The sequence below is a fragment of the Theobroma cacao genome, chromosome 7 (genome assembly GCF_000208745.1).
Source record: "Theobroma cacao cultivar B97-61/B2 chromosome 7, Criollo_cocoa_genome_V2, whole genome shotgun sequence".
Taxonomy (NCBI): domain Eukaryota; kingdom Viridiplantae; phylum Streptophyta; class Magnoliopsida; order Malvales; family Malvaceae; genus Theobroma; species Theobroma cacao.
Genome location: NC_030856.1, coordinates 4,656,565 through 4,676,778, shown reverse-complemented (window position 1 = coordinate 4,676,778; position 20,214 = coordinate 4,656,565). Strand labels below are relative to the sequence as shown.

The window sequence follows — 20,214 nt, the reverse complement described above, 5'->3', positions numbered from 1 at the left end:
TTAAAAAATTATGAATAAAAGTAATGTGGAAATTCAAAATTTCATTTGTTTTCTTAAATACAATATATATGTAATTATGTATAAATAAATCCATTCCAAAAAAAAAACCAACATTTGTTGTCCAATAGAAGCCCATTAGAACAGTCCTTGATCCACAATAAGCCCATTAGAAAATTGCTAGTCCACTACAAGCCCATTAAGCATGTCGGCCCATGCCTAAAATTGCTGGTACCACTTCATAATTTTTTCCAAATCCCCCTCCCCTGAGCGATGAGTGATGTGTTCATGGTTTTGCCAATCTATTATCACTCTTAGGTTTGATATTATTGCCAACGTGTTGGGCCCACCAAATCTTTGTCTGGAACAGGGCAAAGCCAACCTCGTATCACCTGTCAGTCACGTACAATCAACGTGCTCTTCCCTTTTCTTTTTGTTTTGCGAAGCCCTGACAGCCTGATCGTTACGTCTTCCAACGCCTTTGAAGCCCCTATAACCAAAGAGTTGGACTACGATGAAACAAAGATGAAGATGAAACTCTATAGCCTTGGAATCCCTAGCCTCTGTTAAAGATCTAGTTGCTAGTTAGCTTGACCAATCTTGTGAAGTCCATTCCTTTGTGCCCCAAAAAGAGGTTACAGTCTCATAGTACTAAGCCGCTTCTGGATTTAAGCAAAAGGACCTGAGCAATCCCTGAATTATGAATGATCTTTTTTTGTTGTTGATAACAAATGTTTGATTATGCACAAAATGATATCGAGACAATGATGTTAGTTTGTTGATTCATTTATCTCACTTGGTATATTAAGGGCAAAGATGGGCTCATCATGCATTAATATTATCATTTTTCAAGTTGACAAGGTTAGCTGGCCCTTGATATTACATAAATGCAGCAGAAAACAAGATAAATTAAAAACTTGTAAATGATGAGATTGCATGGAATTTGTATATGTTAACCGTATGAAGCTTCAGTTCGGCCCTTCAATCTATCTATCCATGAAATAAACAAAACACTACTATTTATGCTTAATTGCATGTTTGATTTCTGAAACATTTCTCACTAGCAGTGGCTCTAAAAGCACATGCCCCAAACATCAAGTGGGATTGGAGTCATTGCTGATGGTTTGGAGCATAATAGGTTTAATGAAGCATACCACCCTCTATCGAGCCTCTAACATTGATAGACTTATTTCGTTTCTAGAAGATGATTTGTAGTTGCCTGATGTAGAATCTGCTTCAAAGGGACTCTTGTGAAACCAAAAACCAGGTTGTTTGGGCAGAGGCAATTCATTTTCACTTCCCAACATCAGAACCACGGATGACATGCTTGGCCTCTCCTTAGGATGTTGTTGTACACAAAAAAGGCTAATGTGGATGCATCGTAACACCTGTGATAGACTGCCGGTCTCTGCTAAGAACTCATCAACAAGATCCAAAGGCCTGCCTTCTTTCCATAATCTCCATGCCTGCAGCAAAATGAAATTCTTTTATCATTCATCGGTTCAAAATATGTAATAAAAGATAATGACAATCAGGCTTACATGTTCAATAAGGTTGCCATTTTGATTTTGATGATATAATCCTCTATTCTTTCTTCCACTTATTATCTCCAACAACAATATGCCAAAGCTAAACACATCTGATTTTACCGAAAACAGCCCATCGATAGCATATTCTGGTGCCATATAACCACTGCAAAACATTGTCAGATAAGAGTTTCATGGGCATTTATAGATCAAATTTGCAGAAAAAGTAGACTTACTAAGTTCCAACCACTCTGTTGGTATTGGCTTCAGTCTGGTCTCCTCCAAAAGTCTTGCCATGCCAAAATCTGAAATTTTTGGGTTCATCTCACTATCAAGCAAAACATTACTAGCTTTTAGATCTCTATGAATAATCCTCAATCTGGAATCTTGATGAAGGTAGAGTAGTCCCCTAGCAATCCCACAGATAATTTGGAAACGCTTGGGCCAATCTAATACTTTGCACCTTCTTTGATCTGTCAAGTACTGCCTTCATGTTAATTCTATATCTATTTGATCCTTTGAAGCAGCAAAAGAAAACTATTTCACAAGCCGAGAGCAGACAATATAAAATTGAAAGGTTTCTGACCAAAAATAAATGAGTCAAGACTTCTGTTAGGCATGTATTCATAAACCAGCATTTTCTCCTCTCCATGAATGCAGCACCCAAGAAGCCTTACAAGATTCCGATGCTGAAGTTTGGCAATCAACTTTACTTCAGTTTTAAACTCGTTCAATCCTTGTCCGGAACTCTTTGAAAGTCTTTTCACAGCAATTTCTTGTCCATTTGCAAGTGTCCCCTGGAGACTAGGAATATTTTGATGAGCTTTCAATAAAGATGAATTCTCCGTGCTTGAGATCACTTTAGTAATATGTGCTTACTTTTACCTTATAAACAGGTCCAAAACCTCCTTCACCTAGCTTGTTATTAAAAGAAAAACTACCAGTAGCTCTGGCTATCGTAGCTAGCTCGAATACAGCAAGCTCCATATCTTCACTCTGGCCTTGGTTCTTTTGATCATTTAAAATCCTTTCTTTAACTTCATCTGAAACAGTAGTCAAAATAGGCTAGCATTCAACACAGAGATACGCTTTCTCATGCATATTGATAGATTTAGATAGACAAAAGCTGTATGCTTCTTCTGAACACCAAAACCAAAAATATCGAACCAATTGTTCATGGACTCACTTTTTTGTCAGATCATAAAACAAAATTGAAAACCATGTATTATCAAATTTGATAAGAGAAATGACAAATTTTAGTATTACTGTTTTCTTGAAAACAGGGCAGGGATCTGATAGCGGTGCTGTGAGCAGAAACGATTTTGGTATTTGTATCAAATACCAACTTTCCCCTGCTTTAATGAGGACCATAGTTGATATTACCTTCTAATTTTCTTCTCCTTCTCCGGATGTAATAAATGACTACAAGAAGCCCCAAGAACATAGCAATTGGTGTTGCAATTATCACGGCCAGCTTCGCCTTAGCCTTGTTTTTCAGTTCTGCATGATCATTATTGATGAAGGAGCCCAAGTATAATTAAACAATTTCCAAAAGAAATTATCACAAGCTGTAACAAGAAAATGTTCCGATTTTAAACTGATACCTGCTTCTGAAGCAGAGACTCTGATGTAAAGATCCTGGCCAAATGATTGAAATTGTTTAATATCAATTAGATCACCAAACCACATGGCGCAGCCGCTACCTCCTCCTCTAATATCTAAATTAGTGTATGCCATACAAGAACAGTTCTGCAAGCACTTAGCCCTGCATTCCTCGAGATTCATACTTTTGCTCACCCAAGAATGTGAGGTATCTGGCGTTTTCACCCTCTCAATTCTAATAAATCCATCTCCGCTTTGGCAGTTTAATGGCTTATTGTGTATACACCCTTCAGACCAGTCTAAGGAGTTCCATCTTTCCAGCGATTTAGGCCTGAATGCTTTCAAACATTGGCAAGCTGGAAGCGTGGAATTATCGCAGTTCCCATTTGCACCACAAAGTCCAAGTATGTCACAACAGTCACTTGGCATGATGGAAATCAACATCCAAGTTTGAGTTTCTGGGTTCCATGTGTACCGCTGTCTAACCTTTTCAGTTTGGTTCAAAACTAACCTTGACATCACCGATTTATTTTTGAGGTAATTTATGTAGTACACCTCCTCCTCATTCCAGACAAAGTCGTACTCATAGACCGGATTTGATCTTAAATTTTGTGCACCACTAAATCCATCGCCATTCCAGAGGCCACTGCGATGGTACTTTTCTGAGCCTTTCCGCAGCACCACCTCTGGATTGCCTTGGAGTTCCACCCCATAAGTAAGGTCCCCAGGAGATGGATCATCTGAGTTCTTCCATGCTGCTAGTCTTCGATTTAAATTAGTTCTCAGGTCCCAACCAATCTTCATCGCCGGTAACATTGTATCAGTTGGATAATCAAAGCTTTGCCACAAGTAGTTCTCTGAATCACCATCTTTTCCATTTCTGACAACAAGATTGCCTGAATCCAGGAGCTGCAGAATCGGATTCTGAGCTGCTTCTGTGGAATTAATTGACCAAACAGTTGTTTGGTTCTGACCTAGAAGCACGACTCTGCCAGTGCTTTCTATCTGCAGCAAGCCAGTGGTGTCATTTATCGGATTTATCCTGTTTGCAACCCATACAACAGTTTGCATGGGGATGTTATTGTACCAAATTCCCAAGTAACGATTCTTAGAACTCCCCGGAGTGAAGAAACCCAATACAAAGCTTCCATCACTAGAGACCAAGGTCGTGCCATCAGTGAGTGACTCAGACGGAGAAATCCTGTCGGGTGCGCTGGAAGCTTTGGTGAAGATGATGAGGAAACAAGCACTGAAAGAAAGGATATCCATGTCCATGGATGTATAGTCTGAAAGCTTTTTGCTTTGAAGATAAGAATAGATGCCATTTGATTGAACATTCTAAACAGCATTGACCTTCAGGCTTCAAGGCAAGACTTTGGGTCCATTGACCTTGAAATTCTTCATCAATCGTGACAGAGACGACAACTATTCTATAGGCCTCAACTTCTTCCTGGAGATGGAAATATCTTTAACTAACATGATGGCTGTGAAGTTAAGATTATTGAGAAATAGGAACTGAAATAAGTTGCAGTTAAGTAACTTAAAGTTTAAAAAACCATGAAACAGAATATTCTTGTCCGCCCTAGCTTAATGTAGAGCTCCCAACTGTTTCAGTAAACCGAAGATGCTAAAATTCTTTGTTACACAAAAAAATCAGGGAACTTTACACTTAGGTTTTATCATAAAGTAACCTCTAAAATTAATTTCATTGTACACTACTAGACCGTAAGACTATGACTTAAACCAAGACCACTCAACGTGCAAGTAATTAAGTAAACATGCATCTCTAGACTTAAAAAAAACGTACGTCAGGGAGATTTTTTCTTCTCAATAACCATTATGAAGTCGACATGATTACCAAAAAGTCAAGTCTTCCTATACTTTTAGGCTGAATTTACAAAAAATTGCAATCACAAGTCCTAAGGGTCCGATGGAATTGACTTCGTGTCAATTTCCCCTATTTTCATGTTAATTAGTTTGTTCTTGATAGTATAAACCGTGTTTTTTTTTTATATATTTTATTGAAAATGTAATTGTTAATAATTTGATTACTGAGAATGTTATTGATGAGAAGAATTTTGCAACATTGATATAATATGAAAAAGTGATGATTGCAGGGAATATGATGAATGAGAAGAACTTTGCAACGTTTTGTATAATATAAAAATATGATAATTGCAGGGAATATGATGGATGAAAAAAACTTTAGAATGTTTTATATATCATAGAAAAATGATGATTGCATGTAATATAATTGTTGGGAAGATTAGATGGTAGTCTTTGGTTTGGAAGTATGAGAATGTAATGTAAATTTAAAAAATTCCCTTTATATTTTCAAACTTACCTTTTTTTAATGTAAATTTTTAATTTTTCAACTTTATCCCTTAAAATAATAAATAATAGCATGACAAAACTAACCTAATATTTAAATACTAAATATTTATATATTAAAATATGTGAAATTACTAAATATTTATTTTTAGTAAATTAGTTAAGTTTTAAAGAATTAAATTAATTAATTTAAATTATTTTATAAATAAATTAGTTAGTTAATTAATTTAATTAACTAATTAATTAGTTAATTCATTAATGTAATTAATTTAAAATAGTTAATCAATTAAAATTAATCACATATTTATATAATCAATTATTATTTCTAATTAATAGATATACTCTCTTTTTTAAAATTTTATACACGATTTATCAATTATACATTTAATTATTTTTTATTTGATTCAACAAATAAAATCAATTTTTTGGCACATAGAACTCCATTTTCCTTTCTTTTTCTTCTTTAAAACAATATTATACATATATATTTATATATATTATTTAATTATATATAATTTTGAAGTCATGCCAGCAAATCTAAAGAGAACTTTCAAAAACCAACAAAAATACATGGTGAATGACATAATTACTAATTATTAAGGCAACATTATTGTTATGACAAAATCAAGCTGAAAGTAGCATCAAGCCGGAAGCATCTGCTAGTTAATTATGCTATTTTACTCACGTGCCAATGACTACTTCTACTATTACTTTAATTAAAAAAAAGATAATCACTTTTTTTTTTAAATGTTGACCATCATTTTCAACTATGACTATGATGATAATATTTTTATGACTTTCATTATGTTGAAAAAGAAATAGACAAGTTGTATCATTAAAGTTTTTGATTTAATCATGAATAAAAAATATTTTACAGTGATTGTTATGTCGTTGTTAGTTTGTATACATTTATGAGTCATAAATATAATAATTAGTTTGTGAATAGTAAAAATACATTTAAAAGATTAAGAATAAAAGTAATATGGAAATTCAAAATTTTATTTGTTTTCTTAAATACAATATATATGTAATTATGTATAAATAAATCCATTCCAAAAAAAACCATCAATAAACCCTCCATAATAAAAAAAAATCAATATTTGTTGTCCAATAGAAGCCCATTAGAACATGCCTTGATCCACAATAAGCCCATTAGAAAATTGATAGTCCACTACAAGCTCATTAAGCATGCCGGCCCATTCCTAAAATTGCTAGTACCACTTCATAATTTTGCCAAATCCCCCTCCCCTGACCTTGAGTGATGTGTTCATGATTTTGCCAATCTATTATCACTCTTACGTTTGATATTACATAAATGCAGCCGAAAACAAGATAAGTCAAAAACTTGTAAATGATGAGATTGCATGGAATTTGTATATGTTAACTGTATGAAGCTTCAGTTTGGCCCTTCAATCTTATCTATCCATGAAATAAACAAAACACCACTATTTATACTTCATTGCATGTTTAATTTCTGTAACATTTCTCACTAGCATTGGCTCTAAAAGCACATGCCCCAAACATCAAGTGGGATTGGAGCATAATAGGTTTAATGAAGCATACCACCCTCTATCGAGCCTCTAACATTGATAGACTTATTTCGTTTTTCGAAGATGATTTATAGTTGCCTGATGAAGAATCTACTTCAAAGGGACTATTGTGAAACAAAAAACCAGGTTGTTTGGGCAGAGGCAATTCATTTTCACTTCCCAACATCAGAACCACGGATGACATGCTTGGCCTCTCCTCAGGATGCTGTTGTACACATAAGAGGCTAATGTGGATGCATCGTGACACCTGTGATAGACTGCCAGTGTCTGCTAAGAAATCATCAGCAAGATTCAAAGGCTTGCCTTCTTTCCATAATCTCCATGCCTGCAGCAAAATGAAATAAACAAAACACTACTATTTATACTTGATTGCATGTTTGATTTCTGAAACATTTCTCACTAGCATTGGCTCTAAAAGCACATGCCCCAAACATCAAGTGGGATTGGAGTCATTACTGATGGTTTGGAGCATAATAGGTTTAATGAAGCATACCACTCTCTATCGAGCCTCTAACATTGATAGACTTTTTTCGTTTCTAGAAGATGATCTGCAGTTGCCTGATGTAGAATTTGCTTCAAAGGGACTCTTGTGAAACCAAAAACCAGGTTGTTTGGGCAGAGGCAATTCTTTTTCTAGAAGATAATCACTTTTTTTTAGATGTTGACCATCATTTTCAACTAAGACTATGATGATAATAATAATATTTTTATGAGTTTCATAATGTTCAAAAAGAAATAGACAAGTTGCATCATTAAAACTTTTAATTTAATGATAAAAAAAATTATTTTACCGTAATTATTATATTATTGTAAGTTTGTAAATACTTATGAGTCGTAAACTTAATAAACAGTTTATGGGTAATAAAAATGTATTTAAAAAATTAAGAATAATAAATTTAAGTAAGTTTATATAGGGATGTCTATAGGTATCCTGTTACAGGGTACTTACGAGTACCTGATCTGATTGTATAAAGTTAAAGTACCCTAAAATACATGTATCGGGTTCAGGTAGGGTTCAAATATCACCCTTTGGATACCCGATACCCGAATCTGATTATATATTTTTTTAATTTTATGTAATTCAAGACAAATTCATATTATTAATTAAATTAATTCATAAAACTATGATTATTAATTAACTTGTAATATCTTTTAATACATATATTTTATATATTGTGTTAATTTATGAAGAATACAATTACTATTGTATATATACTTTAAATATAAACATGTTTACTTGCTATATTGTATTAACATTATAGAAAATATAACTTATAAAATTATTATTTATAATATATACTTTTGTGTATATAAACTTATAAAATATATACCTAAAAAGAAATTATAAGATTAGAATAATTTTGGAATATAATTATTTTTTTTAATTTCATGGATAAACCCACATAGTTAATTAAACTTGTAATGTTTAAGTTGTAGTTTAATATTTGTTTTTAATTATTTAAGTTGATATTTGAGATATTTGTTTTTGATTATTTAAATTTAAATTTTATTATTTATGTGCTTTTATAAATTTAATTATTGGTGAATTATATAAAATATGAATAAAAATATTATTGTATATAGATACAGGTACAGATTTGAGTTTGGGTAATTGGGTATCTATAAAGAGTATTTTAATAATTTTTTACATAATCAGATTTTTAAACGGGTTCGAGTAATTATCGGGTAGTGATTATGTATTAGGATTTGAGTTAGGATAGTAAATTTAAAAAAAATTCAGGTAATTATCGAGTTTGGGTATTTTATTTTTTAATCGAATTCAGATTTTAGTATCTCAAAATTAACGAATATCCTACCAGTTGACATCTCTAAATTTATAAATTACAATATCATGTTATCAAATCAAAAAATATATCTAATAAATAGTAAAAATTTTATATTTATAATCGTAAGACCCTCACCATATCTCACTGAAGTGGATCCGTGAGAGATGTGTTCTTCATTTTGCCAATCTATTATCACTCTCGCGTTTGATAATGTTGCCAACGTGTTGGGCCCACCAAATCTGTCTGAAACCGGACAAAGCCAACCTCGTATCAGGTGTCAGTCACGTACAATGAGGACGCTCTCCCTTTTCTTTTTGTTTTAAGGCGCCCTGACAGCCTCATCAACGTGTCGTCCAACGCCTGTCGAAGCCCCCATAAGCAAAGGGGTTGGACCACGACCAAACAAAGATGAAGATGAAAACTGTACAGCCTTAAAACTGCAACATATCTTTGTTGAAGACCTCACCAGCTTCTTTCAACCTGGAATCTGTAGCCTCTATTAAAGTTCTAATTGATACTTAGCTTGACTAATCTTGTATGTGAAGTTCATTCGTTTGCGCCCCAAAAAGAGGTTACAGTCTCATGGTACTAAGTTCACTTCTGGAGTCAAGCAAAGGAACTGAGGAATCCTAGTCATGAATGATATTTTCTTGTTGTTGATGACACAGGTTTGATTATGCACAGAATAATGTAGAGACAATGAAGCTAGTTTGTTGATTCATTTATCACACTAATTAATTAACACTCATATTGAGGTTCCCAAGCCGGCTAGATTAGGTGGCTCTTGATCTTACACAAATGCAGTAGAAAACAAGAGAAGTCAGCAACTTGTAAGTGATGAGATTGCATGAAATTTGTACATCTTAACCGTATGAAGCTTCAGTTATATCTGAACTGTATGAAGCTTTAGTTTGGTCCTTCAATCTACCTATCCACGGAATAAATGCAACACTAATATTTGTACTTGATTGCATGTTGATTTTTAAAACATTTCTCACTAGCATTTGGTCCAAAAGCACATGCCCCGAACATCAAGTGGGATTGGAATCATTACTGATAGTTTGGAGCATAATAGGTTTAATGAAGCATATCACCCTCTATCGAGCCTCTAAAACTGATAAACTTATTTCGTTTTTCGAAGATGATCCATGGTTACCGGATGAAGAATCTGCTTCAAATGGACTCTTGTGAAACAAAAAACCAGGTTGTTTGGGCAGAGGCAATTCATTCTCACTTCCCAACATCAGAACCACGGATGACATGCTTGGCCTCCCCTCAGGATGCTGCTGTACACATAAAAGGCTAATGTGGATGCATCGTAACACCTGTGATAGACTGCCAGTCTCTGCTAAGAAATCATCAGCAAGATTCAAAGGCTTGCCTTCTTTCCATAATCTCCATGCCTGCAGCAAAAAGAAATTCTTTTATCATTCATCAATTCAAGATATGTAATAAAAAATAATGACAATGAGGCTTACATGTTCAATAAGGTTGCCGCTTTGATTTTTATGATAGAATCCTCTATTCTTTCTTCCACTTATTATCTCCAACAACAATATGCCAAAGCTAAACACATCTGATTTTACCGAAAACAGGCCATCGATAGCATATTCTGGTGCCATATAACCACTGCAGGACATTGTCAGATAAAAGTATGCATTTTCATGGGGATCTATAGATCAAATTTGCAGAAAAAGTAGACTTACTAAGTTCCAACCACTCTGTTTGTATTGGCTTCAGTCTGGTCTCCTCCAAAAGTTCTTGCCATGCCAAAATCTGAAATTTTTGGGTTCATCTCACTATCAAGTAGAACATTACTAGCTTTCAGATCTCTATGAATAATCCTCAATCTGGAATCTTGATGAAGGTAAAGGAGTCCCCTAGCAATCCCACAGATAATTTGGAAACGCTTGGGCCAATCTAATACTTTGCATCTTCTTTGATCTGTCAAATACTGCATTCATGTTAATTCTATATCTATTTGATCCTTTGAAGCAGCAAAAGAAAACTATTTCATAAGCCGAGAGCAGACAATATAAAATTGAAAGGTTTCTGACCAAAAATAAATGAGTCAAGACTTCTGTTAGGCATGTATTCATAAACCAGCATTTTCTCCTCTCCATGAATGCAGCACCCAAGAAGCCTTACAAGATTCCGATGCTGAAGTTTGGCAATCAACTTTACTTCAGTTTTAAACTCGTTCAATCCTTGTCCGGAACTCTTTGAAAGTCTTTTCACAGCAATTTCTTGTCCATTTGCAAGTGTCCCCTGGAGAATAAGAACATTTTGATGAGCTTTCAAGGAAGATGAATTCTCTGTAATTGAGATCATTGTAGTAATATGCTGTCAACTTTACCTTATAAACAGGTCCAAAACCTCCTTCACCTAGCTTGTTATGAAAAGAAAAACTATCTGTAGCTCTGGCTATCGTACCAAGCTCGAATACAGCAAGGTCCATATCTTCACTCCGGCCTTGGTTCTTTTGGTCATTTTCAATCCTTTCTTCAACTTCATCTGAAACAGTAGTCAAAATAGGCTAGCATTCAACATAGAAATGGGCTTTCTTATGCATATTGATAGATTTAGAGAGAAGAACAAAAGCTGTATGCTTCTTCTGAACACCAAAACCAAAAGTATCCAACCAATTGTTCATGGACTCTCTTTTTTGTCAGATCATAAAACAAAATTAAAAACCATCTATTATCAAATTTGATAAGGAATATAATGAAATGGCAAATTTCAGTATTACTGTTTTCTTGAAAACAGGGCAGGGATTTGATAGCGCTGCTGTTGGCGAAATTGATTTTGATAGCAAATACCAACTTTCCCCTGCTTTATGAGGACCATGGTTGATATTACCTTCTAATTTTCTCCTCCTTCTCCGGATGTAATATATGACTACAAGAAGCCCCAAGAACACAGCAATTGGCGTTGCAATTATCATGGCCAGCTTCGCCTCAGACTTGTTTTTCAGTTCTGCATGATCAATATTGTTGAAGGAGCACAAATATAATTAAACAATTTCCAAAAGAAATTATCACAAGCTTTAACAAGAATATGTTCCGATTTTAAACTGATACCTGCTTCTGAAGCAGACACTCTGATGTAAAGATCTTGGCCAAATGATTGGAATTGTTTAATATCAATTAGATCATCAAACCACATGGCGCAGCCGCTACCTCCTCCTCTAATATCTAAATTAGTGTATGCCATACATGAACAGTTCTGCAAGCACCTAGCCCTACATTCCTTAAGATTCATGCTTTTGTTCACCCAAGAATGTGAGGTATCTGGCGTTTTCACCCTCTCAATTCTAATAAATCCATCTCCCCTTTGACAGTTTAATGGCTTATTGTGTATACACCCTTCAGACCAGTCTGAGGAGTTCCATCTTTCCAGCGATTTAGGCCTGAATGCTTTCAAACATTGGCAAGCTGGAAGCTTGGAATTGTCGCAGTTCCCATTTGCACCACAAAGTCCAGGTGTGTCACAATAGTCACTTGGCATGATTGAAAACAACTTCCAAGTCTGAGTTTCTGGGTTCCATGTGTACCGCTGTCTTACCTTTTCAGTTTGGTTCAAAACAAACCTTGACATCACCGATTTATTTTTCAGGTAAAATATGTAGTACACCTCCTCCTTATTCCAGACAAAGTCGTAATCAAAGACCGGATTTGATCTTAAATTTGGTACACCACTAAACCCATTGCCATTCCATAGGCCACTGCGATAGTACTTTTCTGAGCCTTTCCGCAGCACCATCTGTGGATTGCCTTGGAGTTCTACCCCATAAGTAAGGTCCCCAGGAGATGGATCATCTGAGTTCTTCCATGCTGATAGTCTTCGATTTAAACCAGTTCTCAGGTCCCAACCAATCTTCATCCCTGCTAACATTGTATCAGTTGGATAATCAAAGCTTTGCCACAAGTAGTTCTCTGAATCACCATCTTTTCCATCTCTGACAACAAGATTGCCTGAATCCAGGAGCTGCAGAATCGGATTCTGAGCTGCTTCTGTGGAATTAATTGACCAAACAGTTGTTTGGTTCTGACCTAGAAGCACGACTCTGCCAGAGCTTTCTATCTTCAGCAAGCCAGTGGTGTCATTTATTGGATTTATCCTGTTTGCAACCCATACAACAGTTTGCATGGGGATGTTATTGTACCAAATTCCCAAGTAACGATTCTTGGAACTCCCCGGAGTGAAGAAACCCAATGCAAAGCTTCCATCACTAGAGACCAAGGTCGTGCCATCAGTGAGTGACTCAGACGGAGAAATCTTGTCGAGTGCGATGGAAGCTTTCGAGAAGATGATGAGGAAACAAGCACTGAAAGAAAGGATATCCATGCCCATGGATGTATGGTCTGAAAGCCTTTTGCTGGGAAGATAAGAATAGATGCCATTTGATTGAACATTCTAAACAGCATTGACCTTCAGGCTTCAAGGCAAGACTTTGGGTCCATTGACCTTGGAATTCTTCATCAATCGTGACAGAGACTACAACTATTCTATAGGTCTCAACTTCTTCTTGGAGATAGAAGTATCTTTAACTAGATATTTAACTATGATGGCTGTCAAGTTAAGATTATTGATAAATAGGAACTGAAATAAGTTGCAGTTAAGTTTAAAAAACTATGAAACGGTATATTCTTGTCTGCCCTAGCTTAATGTAGAGCTAAACCCAAGATGCTAAAGTTCTTTGTTACACAAAAAAATCAGGGAACTTTACACTCAATTATATCATAAAGTAACCTCTAAAATTAATTTCATTGTACACTACTAGACCGTAAGACTATGACTTAAACCAAGACCACTCAACATGCAAGTAATTAAGTAAACATGCATATCTAGACTTAAAAAAAACGTACGTCATGGAGATTTTTTCTTCTCAATAACTATTATGAAGTCGACATGATTACCAAAAAGTCAAGTCTTCCTATACTTTTAGGCTGAATTTACAAGAAATTGCAATCACAAGTCCTAAGGGACCGATAGAATTGACTTCGTGTCAATTTCCCTTATTTTCATGTTAATTAGTTTGTTCTTAGTAGTATAAACCGGGTTTTTTAATATTTTATTGAAAATGTGATTGTTAATAATATGATTATTGAGAATGTTATTGATGAGAAGAATTTTGCAGCATTGATATAATATGAAAAAGTGATGACTGTAGGGAATATGATAGATGAGAAGAATTTTGCAGCATTTTGTATAATATAAAAAAATGATAATTGTAGGGAATATGATGAATGAAAAAAAACTTTGCAACGTTTTATATATCATAGACAAATGATGATTGCATGTAATATGATTGCTGGGAAGATTAGATGGTATTCTTTGGTTTGGAAGTATGAGAATGTAATGTAAATTTAAAAAATTACCCTTATATTTTCAAACTTACCTTTTTATTTATTATTTTCAGGTAAATTTTTAATTTTTCAACCTTATCCCTTAAAATAATAAATAATAGCATGACAAAACTAACCTAATATTTAAATACTAAATATTTATATATTAAAATATGTGAAATTACTAAATATTTATTTTTGGTAAATTAGTTAAGTTTTAAAGAATTAAATTAATTAATTTAAATTATTTTGGAAATAAAATAGTTAGTTAATTATCTTAATTAACTAATTAATTAGTTAATTCATTAATGTAATTAATTTAAAATAGTTAATCAATTAACATTAATCACATATTTATATAATTTATTATTATTTCTAATTAATAGATATGCTGTTTTTTAAAAAATCTGTATATGATTTTTCAATTATACATTTAATTATTTTTTATTTGATTCAACAAATAAAATCAATTCTTTTGCACATAGAACTCCATTTTCCTTTCTTTTTCTTCTTCAAAACAATACTATACATATATATATATATATATATTATTTAATTATATATAATTTTGAAGTCATGCCAGCAAATCTAAAGAGAACTTTCAAAAACTAACAAAAATACATGGTGAATGACATAATTATTTATTATTAAGTCAACATTATTGTTATGACAAAACCAAGCGGAAAGTAGCGTCGGGCAAGCGGAACTGTCGGTTTTTTAATTACGCTGATGACTACTCCTACAATGACTTTAACAAAGAAAAAACCAATATTTGTTGTTCAAAAGAAGCCCTTTAGAACATGCCTTGATCCACAATAAGCCCATTAAAAAATTGCTAGTGCACTACAAGCCCATTAAGCATGTCGGCCCATTCCTCTAATTGCTAGTACCACTCCATAATTTTGCCAAATCCCCCTCCCCTGAGTGATGTGTTCATGACTTTGCCAAATCTATTATCACTCTTACGTTTGATATTGTTGCCAACGTGTTGGGCCCACCAAATCTTTGTCTGCAACAGGACAAAGCCAACCTCGTATCAGCTGTCAGTCACGTACAATCAGCGTGCTCTTCCCTTTTCTTTTTGTTTTGCGACGCCCTGACAACCTCATCGATACGTCTTCCAACTCCTTTGAAGCCCCCATAACCAAAGAGTTGGACTACGATGAAACAAAGATGAAGATGAAAACTCTACAGCCTTGGAATCCCTAGCCTCTGTTAAAGATCTAATTGCTAGTTAGCTTGACTAATCTTGTATGTGAAGTCCATTCGTTTGTGCCCCAAAAAGAGGTTACAGTCTCATGGTACTTAGCCGCTTCTGGATTTAAGCAAAAGGAACTGAGCAATCCCTGTAGTATGAATGATCTTTTCTTCTTGTTGATAACAAATGTTTGATTATGCACAAAATGATACAGAGACAATGATGTTAGTTTGTTGATTCATTTATCACACTAATTAACACTTATATTGAGGGGAAAGATGGGCTCATCATGCATTAATATTATCATTTTTCAAGTTGACAAGGTTAGGTGGCTCTTGATATTACATAAATGCAGTAGAAAACAAGATAAGTCAAAAACTTGTAAATGAAGAGATTGCATGGAATTTGTACATGTTAACTGTATGAAGCTTCAGTTTGGCCCTTCAATCTTATCTATCCATGAAATAAACAAAACACCACTATTTATACTTGATTGCATGTTTGATTTCTGAAACATTTCTCACTAGCATTGGCTCTAAAAGCACATGCCCCAAACATCAAGTGGGATTGGAGTCATTACTGATGGTTTGGAGCATATCACCCTCTATCGAGCGTCTAAAAGTGATAAACTTATTTCGTTTCTCGAAGATGATCCATGGTTGCCTGATGAAGACTCTGCTTCAAAGGGACTATTGTGAAACAAAAAACCAGGTTGTTTGGGCAGAGGCAATTCATTTTCACTTCCCAACATCAGAACCACGGATGACATGCTTGGCCTCTCCTCAGGATGCTGTTGCACACATAAGAGGCTAATGTGGATGCATCGTAACACCTGTGATAGACTGCCAGTCTCTGCTAAGAAATCATCAGCAAGATTCAAAGGCTTGCCTTCTTTCCATAATCTCCATGCCTGCAGCAAAATGAAATTCTTTTATCATTCATCAGTTCAAGATATGTAATAAAAGATAATGACAATGAGGCTTACATGTTCAATAAGGTTGCCGCTTTGATTTTGATGATAGAATCCTCTATTCTTTCTTCCACTTATTATCTCCAACAACAATATGCCAAAGCTAAACACATCTGATTTTACCGAAAACAGCCCATCGATAGCATATTCTGGTGCCATATAACCACTGCAGAACATTGTCAGATAAGAGTTTCATGGGGATTTATAGATCAAATTTGCAGAAAAAGTAGACTTACTAAGTTCCAACCACTCTGTTAGTATTGGCTTCAGTCTGGTCTCCTCCAAAAGTTCTGGCCATGCCAAAATCTGAAATTTTTGGGTTCATCTCACTATCAAGCAAAACATTACTAGCTTTTAGATCTCTATGAATAATCCTCAATCTGGAATCTTGATGAAGGTAGAGTAGTCCCCTAGCAATCCCACAGATAATTTGGAAACGCTTGGGCCAATCTAATACTTTGCATCTTCTTTGATCTGTCAAGTACTTCATTCATGTTAATTCTATATCTAGTTGATCTTTTGAAGAAGCAAAAGAAAACTATTTCACAAGCCGAGAGCAGACTATATAAAATTGAAAGGTTGCTGACCAAAAATAAATGAGTCAAGACTTCCGTTAGGCATGTATTCATAAACCAGCATTTTCTCCTCTCCATGAATGCAGCACCCAAGAAGCCTTACAAGATTCCGATGCTGAAGTTTGGCAATCAACTTTACTTCAGTTTTAAACTCGTTCAGTCCTTGTCCGGAACTCTTCGAAAGTCTTTTCACAGCAATTTCTTGTCCATTTGCAAGTGTCCCCTGGACAATAAGAACATTTTGATGAGCTTTCAATAAAGATGAATTCTCTGTACTTGACATCACTTTAGTATTATGCTGTTAATTTTACCTTATAAACAGGTCCAAAACCTCCTTCACCTAGCTTGTTATTAAAAGAAAAACTATCCGTAGCTCTGGCTATCGTACCTAGCTCGAATACAGCAAGGTCCATATCTTCAGTCCGGCCTTGGTTCTTTTGATCATTTTCCTTCCTTTCGTCAACTTCATCTGAAACAGTAGTCAAAATAGGCTAGCATTCAACATAGAAATATGCTTTCTTATGCATATTGATAGATTAAGATCGAAGAAAAAAAGCTGTATGCTTCTTCTGAACACCAAAACCAAAAATATCCAACCAATCGTTCATGGACACTCTTTTCGTCAGATCATAAAACAAAATTGAAACCGTCTATTATCAAATTTGATAAGGAATATAAGTGAAATGGCAAATTTCAGTATTACTGTTTTCTTGAAAACCGGGTAGGGATTTGATAGCACTGCTGTGAGCAAAAATGATTTTGGTATTTGTATCAAATGCCTACTTTCCCCTGCTTTATGAGGACCATAGTCGATGTTACCTTTTAATTTTCTCCTTCTTCTCCGGACGTAATAAATGGCTACAAGAATCCCCAAGAACAAAGCAATTGGTGTTGCAATTATGACGGCCAGCTTCGCCTTACGCGTGTTTTTCAGTTCTGCATGATCAATATTGATGAAGGAGCACAAATATAATTAAACAAAAGCCAAAAGAAGTTATCACAAGCTGTAAAAAGAATATGTTCCGATTTTAAACTGATACCTGCTTCTGAAGCAGAGACTCTGATGTAAAGATCCTGGCCAAATGATTGAAATTGTTTAATATCAATTAGATCATCAAACCACATGGCGCAGCCGCTACCTCCTCCTCTAATATCTGCATTAGTGTATGCCATACAAGAACAGTTCTGCAAGCACCTAGCCCTACATTCCTTAAGATTCATGGTTTTGTTCACCCAAGAAAGAGAGGTATCTGGGGTTTTCACCCTCCCAATTCTAAGAAATCCATCTCCGCTTTGGCAGTTTAATGGCTTATTGTGTACACACCCATCAGACCAGTCTGAAGAGTTCCATTTTTCCAGCGATTTAGGCCTGAATGCTTTCAAACATTGGCAAGCTGGAAGCTTTGAGTTATCGCAGTTCCCATTTGCACCACATAGTCCACGTCTGTCACAATAGTCACTTGGCATGATTGAAAACAACTTCCAAGTCTGAGTTTCTGGGTTCCATGTGTACCGCTGTCTTACACTTTCAGTTTGGTTCAAAACAAACCTTGACATCACTGATTTGTTTTTGAGGTAATATATGTAGTACACCTCCTCCTCATTCCAGACAAAGTCGTAATCAAAGACTGGATTTGATCTCAAATTTGGTGTACCACTAAATCCATCGCCGTTCCATAGGCCACTGCGATAGTACTTTTCTGAGCCTTTCCGTATCACCATCTCTGGATTGCCTTGGAGTTCTACCCCATAAGTAAGGTCCCCAGGAGATGGATCATCTGAGTTCTTCCATGCTGCTAGTCTTCGATTTAAACCAGTTCTCAGGTCCCAACCAATCTTCATTCCTGGTAACATTGTATCAGTTGGATGATCAAAGCTTTGCCACAAGTAGTTCTCTGAATTACCATCGTTTCCATCTCTGACAACAAGATTGCCCGAATCCAGGAGCTGCAGAATCGGATTCTGAGCTGCTTTTGTGGAATTAATTGACCAAACAGTTGTTTGGTTCTGACCTAGAAGCACGACTCTGCCAGTGCTTTCTATCTTCAGCAAGCCAGTGGTGTCATTTATCGGGGTTATCCTGTTTGCAACCCATACAACATTTTGCATAGGGATGTTATTGTACCAAATTCCCAAGTAACGATTCTCCGAACTCCCTGGATTGAAGAAACCCAAGGCAAAGCTTCCATCATTGGAGACCAAGGTCATGCCATCAGTGAGTGACTCAGATGGAGAAATCTTGTTGAGTGCGTTGGAAGCTGTAAAGAAGATGCTGAGGAAACAAGCACTGAAAGAGAAGATGTCCATGTCCACCGATGTCTAGTCTGAAAGCTATTTGCTTGGAAGATGAGTATAAATGCCATTTGTTTGAACATTCTAAACAACATTGACCTTCAGGTTTGAAGGCAAGACTTTGGTTTGTATGGCCGCCGTAGGCACTCATTGACCTTGGAATTCTTCATCAATCATGACAGATACTACAACAATTCTATATACCTCAACTTTTTCTTCGAAATGGAGATATCTTCAACAAACATTGAAGTTTCCTGTGGGCTGCTTCACCTTTGGCCTATTCTTATATTAGTTGCAGAATCAATTGTTTTAAGGATTATGGTGGGGTTAACTGCCAGATCTGATGTTGTGGGTTTTATTGAATGTATTTAGAAGGCTAGCAATTTTGCTTTTTGTTTTGTTTTGGGTCATCAGGTATCTCACTCTTGATGTCAAGCCTATCTTCAATCCTGAGGACTTTCTTGTTTCTCTGCAAATCCTACTGGGACTTTACTTGTTGTTTTTTCCCTTTGTGAGAAACTATGAGCAATAATTGTTACCCAAAAATCAGGGAACTTTACACTTAGGTTTTATCATAAAGAAAACTCTAAGTAATTTCCTTATACACTACTAGACAGTAGGACTATATATGGCTTCAATCTTCAAAAAAAAAGGACTATATATGGCTTCAACCAAGACCTTTTCAAAGTGCAATTGGTTAAGTAAACATGCACTTCTAGACTTTGAAAAACGTCATGGACATTTTTTTCTTCTCAATAACTGTTATTAATTGAACATGATTGCCAAAAAGTCAAAGTCTTTCCCAGATTTTCTAAGCCAAGATTGCAAGAAATTGCAATCACATGTCCTAAGGGCCCAATAGATGTCGTGTGCTATTAAAGTTCCCCAATCAGTTTGTTATGAATAGCATAAAGCGATAGATTTCATGCTTTTGGCTTTGACTATGTCATCCATGATGGCATTGCAATGACTCTAACAGGAAAAGTTAGAAACTAAGCAATCCAGACAAAAGAAAAAAGAAGAAATAGGAGAAAAGAA

General features: G+C 35.2%; 1 protein-coding gene and 1 pseudogene across 1 annotated transcript; both read right to left on the bottom strand.

The window, feature by feature from the left end:
* LOC18593897 lies at window positions 907-19,375 on the bottom strand. Its single transcript, XM_018124226.1, has 14 exons — window positions 17,925-19,375; window positions 17,704-17,820; window positions 17,196-17,353; window positions 16,897-17,107; window positions 16,546-16,783; window positions 16,325-16,475; window positions 15,947-16,249; window positions 11,874-13,209; window positions 11,653-11,769; window positions 11,150-11,307; window positions 10,851-11,061; window positions 10,500-10,737; window positions 10,272-10,422; window positions 907-1,481 (listed from the first exon to the last, which is right to left on the bottom strand). The coding sequence occupies exons 1-14, from the start codon at window positions 19,189-19,191 to the stop codon at window positions 1,158-1,160; spliced, it is 4,980 nt and encodes a 1,659-aa protein (XP_017979715.1). The 5' UTR covers window positions 19,192-19,375; the 3' UTR covers window positions 907-1,157.
* Window positions 1,705-4,433, bottom strand: LOC18593899 (annotated as a pseudogene).

Coding starts and splice junctions, on each gene's coding strand:
- LOC18593897 (XM_018124226.1), bottom strand. CDS start 19,191: ATGGACATCTTCTCTTTCAGTGCTTGTTTCCTCAGCATCTTCTTTACA. Junction 17,354..17,703: donor AAGAAGGAGAAAATTAAAAG/GTAACATCGACT, acceptor CTACTGTTTCAG/ATGAAGTTGACGAAAGGAAG. Junction 16,476..16,545: donor AACAGAGTGGTTGGAACTTA/GTAAGTCTACTT, acceptor AATGTTCTGCAG/TGGTTATATGGCACCAGAAT.